The sequence below is a fragment of the Anser brachyrhynchus genome (genome assembly GCF_964034855.1).
Source record: "Anser brachyrhynchus genome assembly, contig: SCAFFOLD_368, whole genome shotgun sequence".
Taxonomy (NCBI): domain Eukaryota; kingdom Metazoa; phylum Chordata; class Aves; order Anseriformes; family Anatidae; genus Anser; species Anser brachyrhynchus.
In genome coordinates, this window is record NW_027663668.1 from 10,048 (window position 1) to 31,698 (window position 21,651).

A 21,651-nucleotide genomic window follows, 5' to 3' on the forward strand; every position below is an offset into this window, starting at 1 on the left:
TAAAAGTCAAGAGTTGACATAGTAACTCCGGGATTTGGGTATCAACTGTCCGAGAAATCAGAACACCCAGGCTTCACAATGTGCCCAACATCGAGCTGTGCCAAGGGGGGCGGAAGGAAGAAGCTTTCCGTTTAAGCCTTCAGAGCATCGCTCCATCACTACGTCAATTCACAGCCACCACAGCGTGCCGATGGACATCTTTCTGTGCCAAAAGAAACAAGTGCTTTGTCCTCTTGATATCAAAGGTAGCCACCTATAGTTACGGAACCATGCACAAGACCTTAACTCTGACCAGCAGGGAAACTTAGGACAACTGAGTGCAGATCCTGCCAATTTCTACCAGTTCCAACTGTGCTTTAAGTCTCATTGCAAAGCCTCAGTTAGAAAAAGGATCACCTCAGGGTATCCAACAAGAAGAAGAGTTGTTTTCTTTTTTTTCTTTTTTTTTTTTTTTTTTTAATATACCATAGGACTATGCAGTTCAATCATCAATCATCTTGGAAAGCTCAAGGAGGAGGTCATCCTCATCCTTCCCTGGGTCCAAGTCGAGCTCGGCTTCCAGTATGCCGTCTGAGAGTTCCCAAAGTAGCGTCTCTAAATCCTCGTCTACAGATACGGGCGCGTTGCCTGTGGAACTCAGCCGGCGTGTCCTTGCTTCTTCTAGCTGGGAAGAAGCTGAAGTCGAGCTTGAGAACTCCATTGGCTCCACGGATTCTGCCTGGCTTCCAAGATGTGCTTCAGGTCTTGGCAGAGCAAGGAAGAGAACAATCAGTATATGCCATTTCTTAACGGGAAATCCCTTTTCTGCAAACCGGCTCTTAAAACCGTAGCCAACCCCTCCTGCACTTCAATCTTACCCAGGGATTGTTATTCAATTAACCCAGGGCTACATTTAGAGCCCAATATATTAGCAGGTACATTTTTCAGTTTGGGGGTTTCTCTGTGAAGCCAGAGCACCTGGAGTCTAGCAAAGATGGTTCAATTTTTGTAGCAAGAGGCACTTTGCCACCTTGCTTAATTTTCCTGTAAAAATATTAAGAAATCTCCATCTGCAAATATCTGTTTACTAAGTTAGTCATTTTTCCCACGGCACACTCAGCAGAGTTTGCTCCCCACTACAGGAAGCTGATCTGCAGCCATCACTTCCCTCTGCTCTCCCTGCACTCTTGTCACCTGGTATGTTTGTTCGGGTGGCATTCTTGAGGACCAAAAGGCAGAGGACACTACTCATCATTTATCACCTCACAAGGAAGTAGAACTTCACCTCATCCTCATTTAGGTATTCAGACAGAGCAAGAAGTCACTGGAAAGCTGTACCGACTTGCAGCATTTAAAGAAAGTAAGTCTAATTAAGCATTCCTGCTAGCTGCTAGAAAGTCATTTCACGTGACTTATTCCTCTGATGGATTTGGGCTTTAATTATCTCAGAACCCTCCTTTTTTCCCCACGTGTGACAGAACTTATGTTTCACTGGGGATATACTCCGATTGAGAAAAAGAACAAGTTGTGGTCATCACCTGTTTTGGGGATTTTCTTCAAGTCTGGTGGCTGGGACGTGCTCCAGCGTGGCTGGAACAGCCTAGAAAGCAGCAAAACAGTATTTAGGACTCATGGGTAAAAGATTCCTTACTAGCTTTTTCCTCCATGCTGCTTCTCCTCTGGCATTGCGGAGCCTTAGCCAAAATACAAAACCAAGGTGCTCCTGAAGAAAGTTAATATTCACTTGGAGGTTACTAATGATCTTGTGTCTTTTAAGAACACAGCATTAATGGACAAAATCCTCCACACCAGAGAAATCACAGAATCACAGAGGACTAAGTAAATAGTGCCATTAACCTAATAAATATGGAAGGGTACTACAAGAATTCTGTAGGCAGCTACTGGATTTAAAAGGAAACAGAAGGCCTGTAGAACATTTGAGTTTTCCATCTTTTCTCCTAGAGGAGGATATAAATTTTACAAGGGATCCATTTCTGCATTAGCCCCTGTCCTTACCATAGCTGCTTTTTTGGCTGGAGGTCCCATTGTGTCAGCGTCAGAGGCAGTCCGTGGTTTCACAGCTGCTACAGCAGAGGGAAAACTGCCAGGTGCCTTACGTTTCAGTGCCTTCTTCTTGGGGGAAGCGACTTTCCCATCCCAAGGCTTCGCAAACATGTTAAAGTTGGCTAGAGTAAAAGGAAGAGAGAACTGATACAGTCTTGCTCTGCCTCATGAAAAATCCACGTTCTCTTCCTCATTTCCACGGCCCGTCTACACAGTTAACTGTATTTGGCCAGCAGAATTACACTGCCATTGCCTGGATTCTCAGCAATATCTTCCACATAGTAAACTCCGTCTACCAACAATCCATACAAAGGAACAAAGAAAGTGAATAGCTACAGTAAATCATAATCCAGGACGAGGGAAACTCAGACACAGAGCGATCCCAAGTGCAAGCAATACTCTAAGACGTTGTATGAAGTCTAGTAAGATTCACAAATGTTGACAGCTTTTGTATTTAAAGTCTTGCTCCCTCTAGGAAAGGAAAAGCAGCAGGTATGGTAAGACAAGAGAGTGTATGCAACTGTTGTACCAGCTTCCTCTCCCCTGCAGTGATGTCCCACAAAATCTATTAAGTTGTTCTCCAAAATCCAAATTTGTAGAGTCATATTCTAGTCTCCCATTCCTGACCTAACGTCTGGCTGGCAGGAGAAGAAACGAAAGAAAGCTGGGTACTTGTTTTCTTTGTGTGTTTATTTCCTCGTGTCCCGTGAGACAGAGAGAAAGGCTACAATGTGCAGTGCATGCAGCCTTTAAGCCCTCCTTATCTCCCTCACACAATCTCATTTTACAAAGTTGATATAATCTTAACAACGAGGCCTTTGATCCTCTGTCATTTTTGACAGAAACTGGCCCCCCACATTAAGACGCTGATGCATGCTTTACAAACACATACACGTGTCAAGCTAAGCAACACATGCCAAAGAGGAAGGTGAACTTGAACTCAACGCAGGGAGGACTTGATACCATAAACAGATGGCAGAAAAAAACAGAATACCAAAATTAGACTAAAAAGCCCCTCAATGTGTTAATTTTCTAGTGGGAAATACAGAATACCATCACGTAATTAACGAAAACAGACATGGTTGCATGTTCTGGCCCTTCTTTGCCTTTGAACTTTGTAGCCTTAAACTCTTTTATCCTCCGCATTGAAGGAAAAAGCAAAGCAGATCCTGAGCAAACGGAACTTGCTCAATATGGGAAGCACCTCACCGGGGCAGGTATTAAAGCATCTTATTACCTGATAGCTTTGTGTTCCATAACGATTTCTGCCCGGCTGGGGCAGGTCCAGGTTGTGCTGGGGGAGCTGGCACATTTCCTCCACTCTGTTGCATCCGCAGAGCTTTCTCACGCTTTATTTCTTCCAAGGTTTTAACACGCACTTCTCCTTCTGGCTTGGCTTTACCTGCCGGCTCCTTCGACTGCACTTTGCTGGGCCCGGAAAGAGTGAGCACACTCTGCTTCTTGGGCTCACCCTCAATTTTTGCCCCTGCGCTGGGATCTTTGGTTTTACCATGCCATTCAGCCTGGGCTTTGGCTTGACATTCTCGAAGAGCTCTCTCACGACGGATTTCCTCCAGTGTTTTCACATGGATCTCTCCCTTTGGCTTAGCAGCCTTCCCTGTCATCATCAAGAAATGAGAAGCACCAACATTTAAAGAGAGTCCAACAATAGTTTAAGTCTCCAAAATTTGTCACAGTACTAAGGAAAACTAAGCCTGAGCGTTCCCAATAACGCATCTTAGGACAATAGCCTAACATTCTCCTCCTCCTCTGAGCCACTTGTTGTATTTTGAAGACCAGCCCTATCCAGAGAGAGTTGCTACACAGAAATGCTGGTTTACTTGATTACTTTTTCAGACTGCATTTCAAATTCCTGCTCCCGGCAGTGGCTCTATTCTAATTGTATATGATGGTTCACAGAAGCAGCTTAAAACCTTGACAAGGCACAAGCGGAAAATAAACACACACCTAGAGCCAGATTTCTGATAGTGGCTGTCAGAAGAGCTTCAGCACTCGAGCAAGAGGAACCAGTTCTTTGTTTTCATTTGAATTCCTTTTTAGGGCTGTATGAAAACGGTCTAAGTTCACGGAAAGGAAGAAGGAGAAAGTATATTTAATAGCCAGTTGTTACCTTTTGCAGTACTAGTCCGTTGAGAAGGTAATCCTAGTCTCTCCTTCACAGACTTGGGAACTTGAACTGCAAAACAGAAAAAGACCAAATTAGGGAGGCTGCATAAACGTCAACTTTGTGTTCACATTCAAAAACAAGGCAGGAAAGGTAACTTTGAATCCCGGTGATTAAGACCTCAGCCAACATGCAAAAAGAAACATCGCAGGAAAAGGACAAACAGAAAGCCTAAATACAAAACCTGTGAATCACATCCAGATGCCTGTTTAGTAGCTGTACCTCTCTTTGGTGCTTTGTCAGCATTTCCCGGAACCTCCACCTTCTTCCCCAGCCTTTCAGCAAGGCTGCGCTTCACGGGAAGGGCGCTTACATCAGCTTCAGACAGAGAAAACAAGGAATATTTTAAGAACATTTCTTTGCAGGAAGATTTGAGAACAGTCAACCACAAGCTTCTATTTTTCAAGCATATTTTCATAAAATTGCCTTTCAGCTGCTAAATGGTTTTTTTGCCATTTCTGCAGTCAACACAGATCTCCACTGCAACGCATTTTCCTCTCACACGTCAAAAATACTCTTCAATGCAGTCATATAGAGAAGGCGGCACCTAAATAACAGCTCATAAAAAGTTCCTACCCATGGAGGCTTTCCGTTTTCCTTGTTTCTCAGCAAGATCTAGTCGAACCACAGGTTCCTCCCCTAAAACAAAAGTAAAATTTTTCTATTTCATAGAAACCAGTAGCCAATAGAAATAGTATACTGTTAGCCCATGTCCAAAAAAACCCAGCAAGACACTGTTTTGACAGCTAAACCACACAAACTCATATTACAACTATAATTAACTTAGAAAAAGTATCCATAGTCTCAGTGTTTGCCTCAAATTCCAGCTGAATGTAGTCGAGAATGAATCTGAGTCTGCTTGACAGCTATACTTTGTGCAGAACAGAGCTGCATAAGCAAGCAGAATATTATTAGGTACAAATGCTGAGAAATATTCCTTTCTAAGGTGAATGTCTATGGGTAGAAGTACTTCTTCACTTCTTTCCCTTTCAAAGGAATTTGCACAACTCTAAACAATATAATTTATACACAGACTCCTATCGCACTACTGTCCACACGTGCCACTGTCAGCCTCTTTAAAGCTTCAGAAATTGCTTCTTACATAGCACTGTCCTCTAGAGCTCTTTCTTCTCGTTACTCTCCTGTTTTTCAGTTATCCCCCTATTTGCATACTGACACATTTTTTTCTTTCTCCTGCTACTGCACTTAACCTGAGCACCAAAGCTTTCCAGTACAACCAGGGACTTTCAGCATAAAAGCATGTTTTGAACAGAAGGCGGCAGCACCAGGAGGCTAACAGGGGTGAATTGCCTTCCTTCTTGCTTAACTTTCCAGTTTAGGAGTAATGAAATCAAAACAAAAGCATTAATTATTACCTTCCTCTGTAGACAGTGTCACAGTTCTCACCACTGTCCGGACATTTTCCTTTTCTGGAGCAGGAAAAATCATAGAATCGACGGGAGGAAGAGAAGATCTTGAAGGACCTTCTGTTCAGAGCAAGCAAAACATAAGGAAGTTTACCAAACAGAAAAAACTATCACGAAGAATAAAACACTTTAATTATTCATTACTGTCAAACATACAGTGACCAGAGCATGCAAATAAGAGAGGTGACTAATTTGCCTCTGGTTGCCCTTGGAATTCCCATCTAGAACACCAGCTGGCTGAGAATCAGGTTGCTCGATGCCCCCAGCTAAACATGGAAGTCTATCCCTCAAGCAGCTCCCAGCCACCATCACCTGCCATTCTGAAGCCAATCAAATTTCACTTCTTTGGCAAATAGTTGGATTCACCAAAGCATAGCCAGCTACCCGGTATTACTGGAAGAGTTTTTTTTTGAAAGAAAAATCATCACACAGGATGAAGGTAAAGAGGGTAAGAAAGTAGGGAATATTAACTCACCACCGTGTCTCTTAGTTTTTTCCTTCATTTTCTGCAGTTTGATTTCTTCAAGTGTTTTTATTCCAAAATTCAGACCGTCCTCTGAAAACAGAAAACAGTTAATGAGACAAAGGCTTAGAGGCACTCACTGAGGACCACAGATCCTCAGGCTTCTTAGTGCTCAGGAACTTTCAGAAGTATTTAGAATAAAGCCTGTCAACACTCCTCACAAGTGAAACAACCATAGAATCAATGGCATTTTGCCCCTCCTTTCACCCTTCAGGGTAAAAGCTGTAGTTTTAATTTTAATCCATTTACGTGATATTAGATCCCTCTATCGTTAGATATGGCTTTCAACAGTGGTTGCCAGGCTGCACGTGCAGCCGTTTAAACTCCATGCTGTGACCCTGTTTTGTTCTCCAAAAGGAAAGAAAAGGAGTTCAACTTTCTGACCCAATGGGCACATGATGGTATCAGGGAGAAATGAGATCATGGAAATAACCGAGTCCATTCAGCACCCCTACATTCTATTGTGTTTTTACGCCACATTGCTTTTGAGTTAATTGTCAAGTTCTCCTTCCGATTTATCCTACTACAGGTGCTGGAATACCTTGTTTAGCAGTAGTAGCACTGGCTTTCCGAGTGGAAATCATCCGTAATCCATTTTGGCCTTCCTCAGCTGGTTGCTGGACGGGAGTTTTAGTTTCTTCTCCTTCCGCAGAAAGCTGGTCTGAAGGGGAAAAATCTATTCAGTTATGCATAGGCCAGATTGTTCGTGATTATGTAGCTCATGCAATGACACTTCAGTCCATGGTTCCTATAAAAAAGCTTTTTTTTTTTTTTTTTTTTTTTTAATACAGCTACACTGACCTGATGAACTCGTAAGTAGACTACCCTAGGACAAAACATCTCGGACTCTAGATTCTCTCTGCAGCTTTAACTACTACACAACATATTACTCTTCAGACAAAAAAAAAAAAGGAATTTCCTTCCTAGTTTCACATAGAGCTTTACACAACAGACGAGCTAAAGCCAAGAGTGGTTCTAAGCTTTCCTCCAACATTTCAGGTTCTGTCCGCTGACTGCCAGACAAAGCCACCAGTGACCTGAGCGGACTGCCTGCCCTATCGCTAGTCAGACCTCAGGTCATCTGTGATTTATACATTCATTTACAGCACAAATTCCTTCCAAGAACCAAAGACTTACACAATCATTTACAGCACAAATTCCTTCCAAGAACCAAACCATGCTCACCATCATCATCTTCATCATCATCTGCAGCATTGATTACAACTGGAGGGTGTGTAGGGCTTGGGACATTTTCCGAGTTTTCCACTTTCATCACCCGCCTTAGCTATGGAGAGGGATTGGACTGGACAGAAAGTTTGTTTTGCTGCAGTGACATCTGAGCCACTTTCAAATCATCGTCCACGGACTCAGGCGGACTTGGCAGTGTAGCTAGAGGAAGAGGAGGATCATCAGTAATATGGCAGTTTAAAACTTTGACCACAATGCACGAAGATGGTAGCTAAGGCAGATAACCTGCACAGACAATGAATTCAGCATCTCCTTTTGCCCATCCCGCCACTGTTTACACCGTGAACAATGACTTGCCTTCAAACAACAACACATCTCCCTACCACCCAGCAGAGGACGAAACAACAGAAAGCAAACTGCAAGGCAAATATCACACAAAGCAGAGAGAAGCTGAGCATGAAAGCAGAAAACAAATACCAGCAGTACAGCAGCAGTACACTCGGTTTAGCTGACCACCTAGGACTGCAGACCTTTTCCTGCACTCACAAATGGACGGTTACCTGATGTCTCCTACACTATTGGCACCCACTAAGTAATATGCAAAATTAATTCTTCAATACTTAAAGAAAAAGGACCTAAACTCACTCTTGCTTGGTGGTAAGAAGACTCCATCGATGTAACGTCCCTTTGCGTGATGAAAAGCACAGTTGGCTTTCTGACAGCCTACTGGCTGCTTCTCCCAGTAGCAGGGAATCTCAGCGCGCTTTTTCTGAAGACAGAAAGAAAGACAAGCTCGTGATAACATGCACCTAAGGTTTGCAAAGAGATGCACAGTTCCAGGTCACGACAGCGATAGGGCTGTCACAATACAGTGCTGAAACATCATTCCAAAGGTCAGTTTATCACGGAAGTATAGTATTTCCGGGCATATTCACAAAGTTTGCAGAAGCTGTAACCACTATGCACGTTTAGCCTTGTCATCATTCAGTTTGAGAAGACAGGCACTCTCAGACATCAGTTTAGGGTGGGTTAAACTAATACACCTAGGATTATACTAGGATTATTCAGAGGGAAAAAGAACATCTTAAATTGCCTACGTTAACTCTATCCAGAACTACTTCTCGGAGACTTCGTTCTTCTGCACCTTTAACTTTCCCCACTGCTTCCTAGCCCAGGCAGCTAGAACAGCATTATCTGAAGGACTCCGGGACACAAGAGACCTGATAGATCATTATCAAGCCTGCTCTCAGGAGGCTAGTACAGCCTGTTTATTACCCCCCTGCTCCAGCAGCTTTTAGCATTCTAGTTAGCGGTTATTCTGCATCTGTTGAGAAAATACTGTCGGCGTCTAATAAAAGAAAATCTTGCTAAGATGTATCCTGCAAAAGCACAATCAGCACACCTACAGCACTGAAAAATGCTTTTGTTGATTTATTTTGAGAACACATCTTTAGGCACTCACGTCAATTTCCATGTGTCTGAATCGGCAGACATTCCTGAAACAACGACCCTCCTGCCACAGCGTGCAGACTGTCTCGTTCCCCAGAGCAGCTTCGCAGTGGCGGAAGGAACAGTTGTCTCCCTGTAACCAAAAGGAAACCAACAAGGAAAATATAATACAGCCTCAAAAACGTCCATGCTACTGCCTCAGGTTGCTACGATTGAATTCAGAATCTATCTGGTTATCACGTTAACCAAAGACCAGTGTGCCTCCTCCTCCTACTCTACCCCTTCCTGAAAAAAATGAAAAAAAAAAAAACCAACAAAAAACCAAAGCAAAGCAAAGCAAAAGAAACCCAGCCATACCTTGGTACAGGTAGAATAGAAATAGAAGTAGCAATCGTCTCCTTGTTTAGACATGCCGACAAGTTCTGATAACAAGCTCGGGTTCTCTCCACAGGGACTTCCTCTGCTCTTGGAGAGAGCTGTCTTCACCCTTGCTTGGGCTGAAAGTCTTCCACTGGCTTGTGATCAGTGAAATCTTCTTTTTAAAAGTAACCCTAAACAAAGTACCAACAAGTGAAAAATAATGAGTAACAAGCATTTTTCCAGCTTTCTTCTGTTCATCAAATTAGTCTCTTGAGGAGAGCAATGCCTTGAAATCAGCTGTTACGGGAACTAACACAATATTAAACTAAAGTTCTGTAAGGCTGCCAGGAGCTTTGTCAGCAAGTGTTCTCTTCCACGTCCTCAATAATATGCCTTGGAGCACATCCGGAAGCCTGAAAATGGAGTCACTTCTTCAAAAACCACCTGATCATACATGCAAGGCAATGATCAACTATGGCTACGAGTAACTTCTACAGAACGCAGTATGACGCATTAAATAGCATGTTCCAGTCACTGTGAGTCTTCGAGTTCACCTACTTGGACAACCTCAGCAAAGTTATCGATCTTCAAAGACTTCCAGTTAACTTCTCCTAGAGGCCGAACCAACACTGAATCCGTGAATTAATGATAAAGGGGTAGGAAGAATTTGCCTCCTCACTTTGCCAAGGGAGCCTCTCATCCACAATTCAAACATAGGATGTGCTTTTAAACAGCTTATAACTAATGGAGGAAGCAAGTCCATCTGAACACTCTCTCAGACTGGAGACAGCCAGGGTTAGTTAGCTCTTCAAAAAATAAAAACCAAAAAAAAACCCCACAAAACAAAACAAAAACAAAAAAACCCAGTGCATTTAGAGATGAACTCGTGATTCAAAGTGGCTGCAAAAATGAGGCTCCATCTTCCACAGCCAGACAATTTGACTTTTTTTTTTTTTTTTTTAATTCAAAATTCAGTATGTTCCAATCTCTGGTCTTCAAGATTTCTTCACCTATTAAGAAAACACTAAAACCTTTCCCCATCTTTATTACCTGTACAGCAAAAAACACACCAGTGCATAGAAATACACAAATGTGCATACGCATACACACATATGTGTTTAGACACACACACGAGGAGTGAGTGATAGAAAGTTAGCGAGAGCGACAGTGGAAATCAGAAGTTTTGCCTTTTTGACACAGAGAGCGCGTAAAAACTCTCTCATTTTGAGGGAACTAGAAAAAAATGGAGGATCTACCAAATATTTTGATGAGTATGCCTTCGAGGCCAATGCTTTATACCATGAGTGATCTGGGGGCCAGCACACAAATATGCATACATATGTACATGCATACAGGATAAACATATCTATACACACAAGCGTGCACAGTATATGTTGTATGGTATCCATATGGAGAACAACTCGTAGCCCTGATCAGACACGTAGAGTTGCAATCAATTAACAGCAGGAAGACAGCAGATCAAGGATACAGCAAGCTTTGAGAGGCAGGGCAATGCTCACTTTGCCAGTGGCATGGCTGCATGATACCAAGAATTTTGAATTAGTTTGATTTTTTGGAAGCAATTTGTTTTCTTTCTGCGCTGTAGCAAATACCACAGGTTTGCCATCACGTGCTGTTCCCTAATCCATATATCCATCATCATCCATTGCTGCAAGATCATGAAAGGTTAGAAAAGATGACTTAGGTCCAATTTAACAGCCAATGATTTTTCAATGACCAGAGCTGCAACAGATTTTATTTAGCCACAAGCAGGTTTTTTTCTCTGATGTGAAGTCAGATATTTTGATTTTTTTTTTTTAAGACACTAAATGTCATAAAACCTGCAACCAGACCAGATAAAGTTCAAATTAGAGTGATTCTGAATCCTTTCATTAAAATGCTGCACATTTCTGTGCAAATTATTTCTGACTCTTCTGGACAAAAGCGGATGAAATAGTTCTTACAAATTAATAATAAAAGGTTGGAACCTTTTACTCACACAAACACTAGTGAATTTTCCAGGAAGTATTATTTTGGCAGGGAATTTTCCCAAATCTAAAGTAAAGAGGGGAAAAGTTGGGTTCTCGTATTAGTTGTTGGTTTTGACTGCTTGACAAAGGGAATAAAAACAGTAGTTAAGTGCAAGGTTTCCTTCTCTTCTTTAGTATTGAGAGGAATCGTCACTTCTGACCTTTAGCACCTTCAGAAACACACTTAGTGCCATGCAGATTCCTCTGCATCTACTTCTAAAAATTACTGGTGCTCCTTAGCATGGAAGTTGGACTTGAAATCTTTCCCAGATTGAGCTCTTTTGAATGCCCAAGGAGCTCATCATTTTGCTTGTTGCCTTCCATTTTCCTGAACAGACCCAGAACGCTGTTCAGGATATGAATGGATCTGGTCTAAGGAATGGGAAGAAAGCAAAAACCAAGGATACCTCACAGCCCTAAATGCCATAAAAAGCAGTCTCATTTTAAAAAAGATCTCCAAAGCTTTTTTTTTTTTTTTTTTAACTGACATCTGCCAATATGGCGATCCAAGTGCTGAATAGAAACCAACTGAACTAGCCCCTGAAAGCCTGAATAAAAATGAGTAACTCTGGTGCACTCAGCAGGTCTGTAATAGAAGTTGGCAAGATTTTTAGATTTCTTTTTTCTCCAGGGTGCTAGTAAAGTTTTTGCGTTACGAGATTTTGAACTCTTTTTGTACAAAAGAATTACAGATGCACTACAGTCACGGTAGCTGGGGGTCTGGAAATACATGCCAACAAGTGTCATAAACTTTGCCTTTGCTGAAGGAAGATAACTAGTCCAAAGAAAACCTGCCTAGTTTGTTTTACAGGCTTGTCTTTCTCAGTATGGAACAAACTGACCTCCCTGGTCTAACTTTCCAGTTGGCTATTCTGCCTTTGTCCTGGAGAGAAGAGCAAGAAGGGAACAAAATATTTTTGCACTCCAAAAAATGCATTAGGGAAGGATTATCACACCTACCTAAGGGTAATTTCTTGTTTGTTTATAAAGCACAAAGTCTTTCTCTTGGACAGTCTCTGTTGCTGGCCTGTTTTGTGCCTTCCATTTATAATAAAGGTATTAAAGATGCTTACCCCGTTTTGGTGGTTTTTTATTTTAAGAACAGTGTAAGCGGACAGTCGGATGACAAGCAAGAAAGAACAGCATAAATCCTTGTTGTGACCCGGCTTTTTAATCACCCAGCATCAGCCTTGCTGCAAAACAGTCTCCGCTGATTTACCTGCTTGTTAAAGCACCCCACAGGCTGCAAGTGTTGTGTGCTAGGTGTCAAACTATATTTAACGGTGCATAGGTAAACCATTCATCTTCCCATGGTCAAAGCACAGAAGAGCCTCCTGCTAGCACAGCTCATCCTTGCTGTAACTGCTTTTAAACCTATTTGTTGGTAAGAAAAGAGCTCAGTACACCACCTTCACAGGGCAAAAATTCACATGGAAGAGCAGAAAAACCCAGAAGTGTGCTCCTGGAATGTGCTTGAACGCCCTGAGGAGATGGCAGCATGCCCTGGGAAAATGCTTGGGTCCCCCAGGGAGATCTTTGGTCTTCAAGGGAGGTGATTGTGTTCCCCAGCAAGGTGTTTGGCTGTCCCAGGGAAATGGGACGCAGGAAATGTGTCACCCAGGCGTCACAATGGGCAGCGGGGCAGCGGTGGCTGTGTCACCTAGGCGTCACAGTGGGGCCGCGACACGGTAGCCCAGTCGGGATAAAAGGCCCCTGGTTGGGGGCAGGCCCCAGTCGGGATGGAAGCCCCTGGCAGCAGGCAGCAGAGGGCAGAGCAGGGCAGGACAGGGAGGTGAGTGCGCGATGGAGCAGGGGCTGAAGTGCAGTGCGAGCCTGAATGGTCCAGGAACCAATGTGGGGAGGAGATGCTTGTGTGCTCATCCCAGTGCAGAGATGATGCCTGGGTGCCTGAGAAGGTGCCCGCGGGACTCAGGAGCTGCTTTCTTGCTCGATGGAAGTTCTTGGCTATGGCAAGAAGAATCTGGGTGCTCCCCAGGCTTCTTAGCTGCTGTGTCCAGATGCTCCCTGGGTGTGCAGGGAGATGCTTGGTTTCTCCAAGAAGACAGCTGGGTGATGCAGAGATTTTTTTGGATGTCTCAGGAAGATGGATTGGTGATCCTGGCTGTTTCTTGGTGGCTCCAGAGAAATGCTTGAGTGCTATTTGGGGATGCTTGTGTACCCTAGGAGATGTGGTTGTGTGCCCAAGGGAGAGGCTAGTTTGATCCAGGGTAAAGCTGTGTTTCTCCAGGGAGGATTTTGGGTGCTCCAGGGAGATGGTTGGGTGCTTTTTGTGTGATGCTTGGCTCCAGGGAGATGCTGGAGTGCTGTGGGGAGATGCTTAGTTCCTGCTCTTTGGTATCTGTGTCCCCTGGGGGGGTGCGTGCATGAGCACGGGGACATACTTGAATGACCCTGGTAGGTACTTGTGCAGCCCTCAGAAGCTCTTGGGTGCCAAGGGAGGTGCTTCCCATGTCCAGTGGGATGTTTGTGTGCCCCAGGTGGTGTTTTGGTGCCCTGGGGAGATGCCTGGGTTCTCCAGTCAGATGTAGGACTGTGGTGGGAAGGTTCCTGTGTGAGGTGCAATGAGGTGCTTGGGTATTGCAGGGAGGTGCTTCTGTGCTGCAGGGAGATGCTTGGGTGCCTGGGGCAGAGCTTTGTGTGATTAGGGGATAGATTTTTGTGCTCTAAGGTGCAGCCAAACATTCCGCAGACCATTCCCCATCTTGGGAGCACCCAAGCATCTCCCCAGAGCACCCAACCATATTGTACTAGGAGTACCCAAGCAGCTCCCCAGAGTACACGAGCATGTCCAAGGAGCATTCAGGCACCTCCCTAGAGAAGACATGAACCTCCCTAGGGAAAGAACCAGTCTCCCTTGGGAATACAAGCATCTTCCTGGAGCACTCTCCACGACACCCAAGCCTCTCGCCAAGGAACATAAGCACCTCTTGAAATCACCGAGATTTTCCCCAGGGCACACAAGCCTTGTGTTGGAGTAGACAAGCATCTCCCCAGGACACCTAAGCACTACATTCTACCTGTGAGGCATCATCCAAGAGCATTCCAGCACCTTCCAGGAGATCCCAACATCACCCTGAGCTCACAAGGTTCTGCCTGGCTCAGCCAGGCATCTCTCCGGAGCACCCAAGCATCATTGTAGGGCATCCAAACATGACCCTTTTAAGGACCCAGGCATTTTGGGTAGACCTGTGCGGTGCCAGGGGTTGGACTTGATCATCCTTATGGGTCCCTTCCAACTCGGGCTATTCTATGATTCTACGATTCCCCAGCAGCAGCAAAGCATTTCCCCAGGAACACGGCTATTTCCCTGAGGCACACAAGCATAACCCCCCGAGAACGCAAGCATCTTCCTGGAGAACCCACGCATCTCCCCACAGCACTCAGGCACCCCACTGCAGCATTATTGAAACATCTCCCCAGGGAACCCAAGCACATCCCAAGGTACTTTGACATCCGTCCAGAGCTCCCAAGCAAGTTCTTTCAGCATCTCGGTCGTTCAAAAAGCACCTCTGTGAAGCATGCAGAGACCTCTGTGGAGTACCCTAACTTGTCCCTGGGGTAGGAGAGGTAGATACCCAGGATCCCCAAGCATCACTCTGGTACACCCATCACATCCTTGGTACGCAAAAGCACCTCCCCGTGCTGCACAAGCAATTTGCTGAGGCAGCCAAAGATCTCTCCAGAGCACCCAGTCACCTGCGTGGGATATTCAAAAAGCAAAGCGCGGACAGAAAAGCAAAGCAAAAAAGGTCCAAAAATAAAACAAAGCAATGCAATGAATATGTACCTAAAAAAAAAAAAAAAAAAAAAAAAAGGACAAAAAAACCCAAGGAAAGCAGGGCCAGGAAAAGCAAAGTAAAGCATGTCCAGGAAAGGCAAAGCAGTGCAAGGCAGAGCAAAGAAAAGCAGAGCAGAGAAGGTAAAGCAAAGCCGTGGCAGGAATACAAAGCAAAGCAAACCAAAGGAAAGCACGGCCTGAAAAAGCATGGTCAGGAAAGGCAACGCAGAGCAAGGCAAAGCGAAGCAGTGCAAAGCAAAGCAGTGCAAACTTGTACAAGGAAAGTCCCAGCAGTGCCAGGAAACGTATAGCAAAGTAAAGAAAGCAGTTTGAGGCAAGGCAAAGCAGAGCAGAGAAAGTAAAACCAAGAGGTGCCAGGAATAGGAAGCGATGCAAGCAAGACAAAGGAAAGCGTGGCCTGAAAAAGCAAAAGAAAACATGGCCAGTGGAGGCAAAGCAGAGCAAGGCAAAGCAAAGCAAAGCAAAGTAGCACAACGAAAAGCAAAGCATTGCCAGGAAAGACAAAGCAAACAAAGGAAAGCAAAGCAATCTGAGGCAAAGCAGAGCAAAGCAGGGGCAAGAACAGCAGAGGAAAGTAGAGAAGGAAAAGCAAAACTGTGCCCGGAAGAGCAGAGCAAAGCAAAGCAGAGCAAGGAAAAACAAAAGGAAGCGAAGCAAATGTAAGGAGCTGGCGGCCAGCCCTCCTGCCGGTTCCCAGTGTCTGCGGGGCAAAGACCGCAGGGCCCTCATGCCGGGTAGAGCTGGCGGCCAGACTCGGACGGTGGCTGTACCCTGCTCGCCCGCTCCCCGGCCTCCTTGACACCTCATAGTCCACCGTGACAGCGGGCAAGAACCATGTCTTGCTTTACCTGGTTTTATATTTATTTATTTATTGATTGATTGATTGATTTATTGTTGCCTTTCTTCCACTGTACTTATCGTCGTTGAAAACCTCACCCAACACCGTCCCCGGAAGGGTAGCTGTGGGGACCGCCTAGCGGCAGGCCACACGGCTGGGGCCACAGAACTGACCATGTCGGGTGGCCAGGCCTGCTGCCCCCACCCTCGAGTTGCGAGGGGACAGTGTCCGGGCTGCGGGGAGGCCCAGCTGTGTGTCTGAGGGTTTATGCGGTCCTAAATATACCGATCGCCTCATCGGCAAAATCGTCGGGACGGTCTGCAAAGGAAGCCTAGTGCAGCACAGGAGAGCAGAGCAATGAAGAGGAAAGCCGATCAAGGCAAAGCAAAGCCCTGCTAGGGAAAAGAATGCGGCATAATGAAAAGAAATGACAAGCAGGGCCAGGCAAAGCAAGGCGCGGCCAGGAAAACCAAAGCAAAAAGGTCCAAAAATAAAACAAAGCAATGAAATGAATAAGTATCTATATTAACAAAAAAAAAAAAAGAAAAAAAAATAAACAACAACAACAAAAAAAAAGAAAAGTAATCTGAGGCAAAGCAATCTGAGGCAAAGGAAAGCAAAGCAGAGGCAAGAACAGCAGAGGAAAGCAGAGAAGGAAAAGCAAAACTGTGCCCGGAAGAGCAGAGCAAAGCAAAGCAGAGCAAGGAAAAAGAAAGAGAAGCGAAGCAAATGTAAGGAGCTGGCGGCCAGCCCTCCTGCCGGTTCCCAGTGTCTGCGGGGCAAAGACCGCAGGGCCCTCATGCCGGGTAGAGCTGGCGGCCAGACTCAGACGGTGGCTGTACCCTGCTCGCCCGCTCCCCGGCCTCCCTGAACCCTCATAGTGCGCCGTGACAGTGGGCAAGAACCATGTCTTGCTTTACCTGTTTTTTTTTTTCCTTTTTTCTTTTTTCCCTGCATTTATTTATTTATTTATTCTTGCCTTCCATCCACTGTAGTTGTGGGTATTTACTGATCGTCGTTCAAAACCTCACCCAACGCCGTCCCCAGACGGGGAGCAGTGGGGACCGCGTAGCGGCAGGCCACACGGCTGGGGCCACAGAACTGACCATGTCGGGTGGCCGGGCCTGCTGCCCCCACCCTCGAGTTGCGAGGGGACAGTGTCCGGGCTGCGGGGAGGCCCAGCTGTGTGTCTGAGGGTTTATGCGTTCCGAAATATACCGATAGCCTCATTGGCAAAATCGTCGGGACAGTCTGCAAAGGAAGCCTAGCGCAACACAGGACAGCAGAGCAATGAAGAGGAAAGCCGAGCAAGGCAAAGCAAAGCAGTGCAAACTCGTACAAGGAAAGTCCCAGCAGTGCCAGGAAACGTAGAGCAAAGTAACGAAAGCAGTTTGAGGCGAGGCAAAGCACAGCAGGGGTAGGAAAAGCAGAGCAGAGCAGAGAAAGTAAAACCAAGAGGTGCCAGGAATACGAAGCAAAGCAAAACAAAGGAAAGCGTGGCCTGAAAAAGCATGGCCAGGAAAAGCAAAGCGTGGCAAGGAAAACCAAAGCAAAAAGGTCCAAAAATAAAACAAAGCAATGCAATGAAAATGTATCTATATTAAAATAAAACAAACAAACAAACAAACAAACAAAACAAAAAAACGCAAAAAAAAGACCAAGCAAAGCAGGGCCAGGAAAAGCAAAGTAAAGCGTGTCCAGGAAAGGCAAAGCGGTGCAAGGCAGAGCAAAGCAAAGGAAAGTAGCACAAGGAAAAGCAAAGCAGGGCCAGGAAATGTAGAGCAAAAGAAAGAAAGCAGTTTGAGGAGGCAAGGCAAAGCACAGCAGGGGTAGGAAAAACAGAGCAGAGCAGAGAAAGTAAAACCAAGAGGTGCCTGGAATAAAAAGCAAAGCAAAACAAAGGAAAGCGTGGCCTGAAAAAGCACGGCCAGGAAAGGCAAAGCAGAGCAAGGCAAAGCAAAGCAGTGCAAACTCGTACAAGGAAAGTCCCAGCAGGGCCAGGAAAGGTAGAGCAAAGTAACGAAAGCAGTTGGAGGCAAGGCAAAGCAGAGCAGAGAAAGTAAAACCTAGAGGTGCCAGGAATACAAAGCGAAGCGAAGCAAGACAAAGGAAAGCGTGGCCTGAAAAAGCAAAAGAAAGCACGGCCAGTGGAGGCAAAGCAGAGCAAGGCAAAGCAAAGCAGTGCAAACTCGAACAAGGAAAGACCCACCAGTGCCAGGAAAGGTAGAGCAAAGTAAAGAAAGCAGTTTGAGGCAAGGCAAAGCACAGCGGGGGTAGGAAAAGCAAAGCAGAGCAGAGAAGGTAAAACCAAGAGGCGCCAGGAATACGAAGCAAAGGAAAACAAAGGAAAGCATGGCCTGAAAAAGCATGGCCAGGAAAGGCAACGCAGAGCAAGGCAAAGCAAAGCAGCGCAAACTCGTACAAGGAAAGTCCCAGCAGTGCCAGGAAACGTAGAGCAAAGTAAGGAAAGCAGTTTGAGGCAAGGCAAAGCACAGCAGGGGTAGGAAAAGCAAAGCAGAGCAGAGAAGGTAAAGCAAAGCCGTGGCAGGAATACAAAGCAAAGCAAAACAAAGGAAAGCGTGGCCTGAAAAAGCAAAAGAAAACATGGCCAGTGGAGGCAAACTAGAGCAAGGCAAAGCAAAGCAAAGCAAAGCGAAGTAGCACGAGGAAAAGCAAAGCATTGCCAGGAAAGACAAAGCAAACAAAGCAAAGCAAAGCAATCTGAGGCAAAGCAAAGCAAAGCAGGGGCAGGAACAGCAGAGGAAAGTAGAGAAGGAAAAGCAAAAGTGTGCCCGGAAGAGCAGAGCAGAGCAAAGCAAAGCAGAGCAAGGAAAAAGAAAGAGAAGCGAAGCAAATGTAAGGAGCTGGCGGCCAGCCCTCCTGCCGGTTCCCAGTGTCTGCTGGGCAAAGACCGCAGGGCCCTCATGCCGGGTAGAGCTGGCGGCCAGACTCGGACGGTGGCTGTACCCTGCTCGCCCGCTCCCCGGCCTCCCTGACACCTCATAGTCCGCCGTGACAGCGGGCAAGAAGCATGTCTTGCTTTACCTGGTTTTATCTTTATTTCTTTCTTTCTTTATTTATTTATTGTTGCCTTCCATCCAATGTAGTTGTGGGAATCATGTAGTTACTTACCGTCGTTGAAAACCTCACCCAACGCCGTCCCCAGACGAATAGCAGTGGGGCCCGCCTAGCGGCAGGCCACACGGCTGAGGCCACAGAACTGACCATGTCGGGTGGCCGGGCCTGCTGCCCCCACCCTCAAGTTGCGAGGGGACAGTGTCCGGGCTGCGGGGAGGCCCAGCTGTGTGTCTGAGGGTTTATGCGTTCCGAAATATACCGATCGCCTCATCGGCAAAATCGTCGGGACGGTCTGCAAAGGAAGCCTAGCGCAGCACAGGAGAGCAGAGAAATGAAGAGGAAAGCCGAGCAAGGCAAAGCAAAGCAGTGCAAACTGGTACAAGGAAAGTCCCAGCAGTGCCAGGAAACGTAGAGCAGAGTAAAGAAAGCAGTTGGAGGCGAGGCAAAGCACAGCAGGGGTAGGAAAAGCAAAGCAGAGCAGAGAAGGTAAAGCAAAGCCGTGGCAGGAAAACAAAGCGAAGCAAAACAAAGGAAAGCATGGCCTGAAAAAGCATGGTCAGGAAAGGCAACGCAGAGCAAGGCAAAGCGAAGCAGTGCAAACTCGTACAAGGAAAGTCCCAGCAGTGCCAGGAAACGTAGAGCAAAGTAAAGAAACCAGTTGGAGGCGAGGCAAAGCAGAGCAGGGGTAGGAAAAGCAAAGCAGAGCAGAGAAAGTAAAACCAAGAGGTGCCAGGAATACGAAGCGAAGCAAGACAAAGGAAAGCGTGGCCTGAAAAAGCATGGCCAGGAAAGGCAAAGCAGTGCAAGGCAGAGCAAAGCAAAGTGAAGTAGCACAAGGAAAAGCAAAGCAGTGCCAGGAAAGACAGAGCAAACAAAGCAAAGCAAAGCAATCTGAGGCAAAGCAAAGCAAAGCAGGGGCAAGAAAAGCAGAGCAAAGTAGAGAAGGAAAAGCAAAAGTGTGCCCGGAAGAGCAGAGCAAAGCAAAGCAGAGGAAGGAAAAAGAAAGAGAAGCGAAGCAAATGTAAGGAGCTGGCGGCCAGCCCTCCTGCCGGTTCCCAGTGTCTGCGGGGCAAAGACCGCAGGGCCCTCATGCCGGGTAGAGCTGGCGGCCAGACTCGGATGGTGGCTGTACCCTGCTCGCCCGCTCCCCGGCCTCCCTGACACCTCATAGTCCGCCGTGACAGTGGGCAAGAACCATGTCTTGCTTTACCTGGTTTTATCTTTATTTATTTATTTATTTATTTATTGTTGCCTTCCATCCAATGTAGTTGTGGGAATCATGTAGTTACTGATTGTCGTTCAAAACCTCACCCAACACCGTCCCCAGACGAATAGCAGTGGGGACCGCCTAGCGGCAGGCCACACGGCTGGGGCCACAGAACTGACCATGTCGGGTGGCCGGGCCTGGTGCCCCCACCCTCGAGTTGCGAGGGGACAGTGTCCGGGCTGCGGGGAGGCCCAGCTGTGTGTCTGAGGGTTTATGCGTTCCGAAATATACCGATCGCCTCATCGGCAAAATCGTCGGGACGGTCTGCAAAGGAAGCCTAGCGCAGCACAGGAGAGCAGAGAAATGAAGAGGAAAGCCGAGCAAGGCAAAGCAAAGCAGTGCAAACTTGTACAAGGAAAGTCCCAGCAGTGCCAGGTAACGTAGAGCAAAGTAAAGAAAGCAGTTTGAGGCGAGGCAAAGCACAGCAGGGGTAGGAAAAGCAGAGCAGAGCAGAGAAAGTAAAACCAAGAGGTGTCAGGTATACGAAGCGAAGCAAGACAAAGGAAAGCGTGGCCTGAAAAAGCATGGCCCGGAAAGGCAAAGCAGAGCAAGGCAAAGCGAAGCAGTGCAAACTCGTACAAGGAAAGTCCCAGCAGTGCCAGGAAACGTAGAGCGAAGTAAGGAAAGCAGATTGAGGCAAGGCAAAGCACTGCAGGGGTAGGAAAAGCAGAGCAGAGCAGAGAAAGTAAAACCAAGAAGTGCCAGGAATAAAAGCAGAGCAAGACAAAGGAAAGCGTGGCCTGAAAAAGCATGTCCCGGAAAGGCAAAGCAGAGCAAGGCAAAGCAAAGCAGTGCAAACTTGTACAAGGAAAGTCCCAGCAGTGCCAGGAAACGTAGAGCAAAGTTACGAAAGCAGTTTGAGGCGAGGCAAAGCACAGCAGGGGTAGGAAAAGCAGAGCAGAGCAGAGAAAGTAAAACCAAGAGGTGCCAGGAATACGAAGCAAAGTAAGACAAAGGAAAGCATGGCCTGAAAAAGCAGGGCCAGGAAAAGCAAAGCGCGGCCAGGAAAACCAAAGTAAAAAGGTCCAGAAATAAAACAAAGCAATGCAATGAATATATATCTAAAGTAAAAAAAAAAAAAAAAAAAAGGCAAAAAAAAAAAGCAAAGCAGGGCCAGGAAAAGCAAAGTAAAGCGTGTCCAGGAAAGGCAAAGCAGTGCAAGGCAGAGCAAAGCAAAGTGAAGTAGCACAAGGAAAAGGAAAGCAGTGCCAGGAAATGTAGAGCAAAAGGAAGAAAGCAGTTTGAGGAAGCAAGGCAAAGCACAGCAGGGGTAGGAAAAGCAAAGCAGAGCAGAGCAGAGAAGGTAAAGCAAAGCCGTGGCAGGAATACAAAGCGAAGCAAGACAAAGTAAAGCGTGGCCTGAAAAAGCAAAAGAAAACATGGCCAGTGGAGGCAAAGCAGAGCAAGGCAAAGCAAAGCAAAGCGAAGTAGCACGAGGAAAAG

The 21,651-nt window shown here is 46.0% G+C and overlaps 1 protein-coding gene and 1 long non-coding RNA gene across 4 annotated transcripts; both read right to left on the reverse strand.

Annotated features, from left to right (window-relative positions):
- Positions 1-380: 380 nt before the first annotated feature.
- LOC308187065 lies at positions 381-3,403 on the reverse strand. The gene is made up of 2 exons (XR_013944443.1): positions 858-3,403; positions 381-743 (listed from the first exon to the last, which is right to left on the reverse strand). It is a non-coding gene; the product is annotated as an uncharacterized lncRNA (long non-coding RNA).
- A 525-nt stretch (positions 3,404-3,928) lies between these two features.
- LOC308187063 (zinc finger CCCH domain-containing protein 11A-like) lies at positions 3,929-13,717 on the reverse strand. Of its 3 annotated transcripts, XM_080609216.1 has the most exons (5): positions 9,173-13,712; positions 8,829-8,948; positions 8,012-8,135; positions 6,131-7,567; positions 4,249-5,715 (listed from the first exon to the last, which is right to left on the reverse strand). In XM_080609216.1, the coding sequence occupies exons 1-4, from the start codon at positions 9,224-9,226 to the stop codon at positions 7,464-7,466; spliced, it is 402 nt and encodes a 133-aa protein (XP_080465342.1). In that variant the 5' UTR covers positions 9,227-13,712; the 3' UTR covers positions 4,249-5,715; positions 6,131-7,463. The 3 variants fall into 3 exon arrangements, 1 of the variants encoding a protein (XP_080465342.1); XR_013944441.1 differs by adding an exon at positions 3,929-4,240 and having other exon boundaries at positions 4,451-5,715; positions 6,131-8,948; positions 9,173-13,717; XR_013944442.1 differs by having other exon boundaries at positions 4,253-4,867; positions 5,605-5,715; positions 6,131-8,948; positions 9,173-13,716.
- Between the last annotated feature and the right edge of the window lie 7,934 nt (positions 13,718-21,651).

What these genes read in the sequence shown, in the direction of transcription:
- LOC308187063 (XM_080609216.1), bottom strand. Translation starts at nt 9,226, where the DNA reads ATGTCTAAACAAGGAGACGATTGCTACTTCTATTTCTATTCTACCTGT. An exon ending in TCTATTCTACCTGTACCAAG is followed by an intron (nt 8,949 to 9,172) that starts GTATGGCTGGGT and finishes TTTTGGTTACAG; the next exon opens with GGAGACAACTGTTCCTTCCG. An exon ending in TCAGACACATGGAAATTGAC is followed by an intron (nt 8,136 to 8,828) that starts GTGAGTGCCTAA and finishes TTCTGTCTTCAG; the next exon opens with AAAAAGCGCGCTGAGATTCC.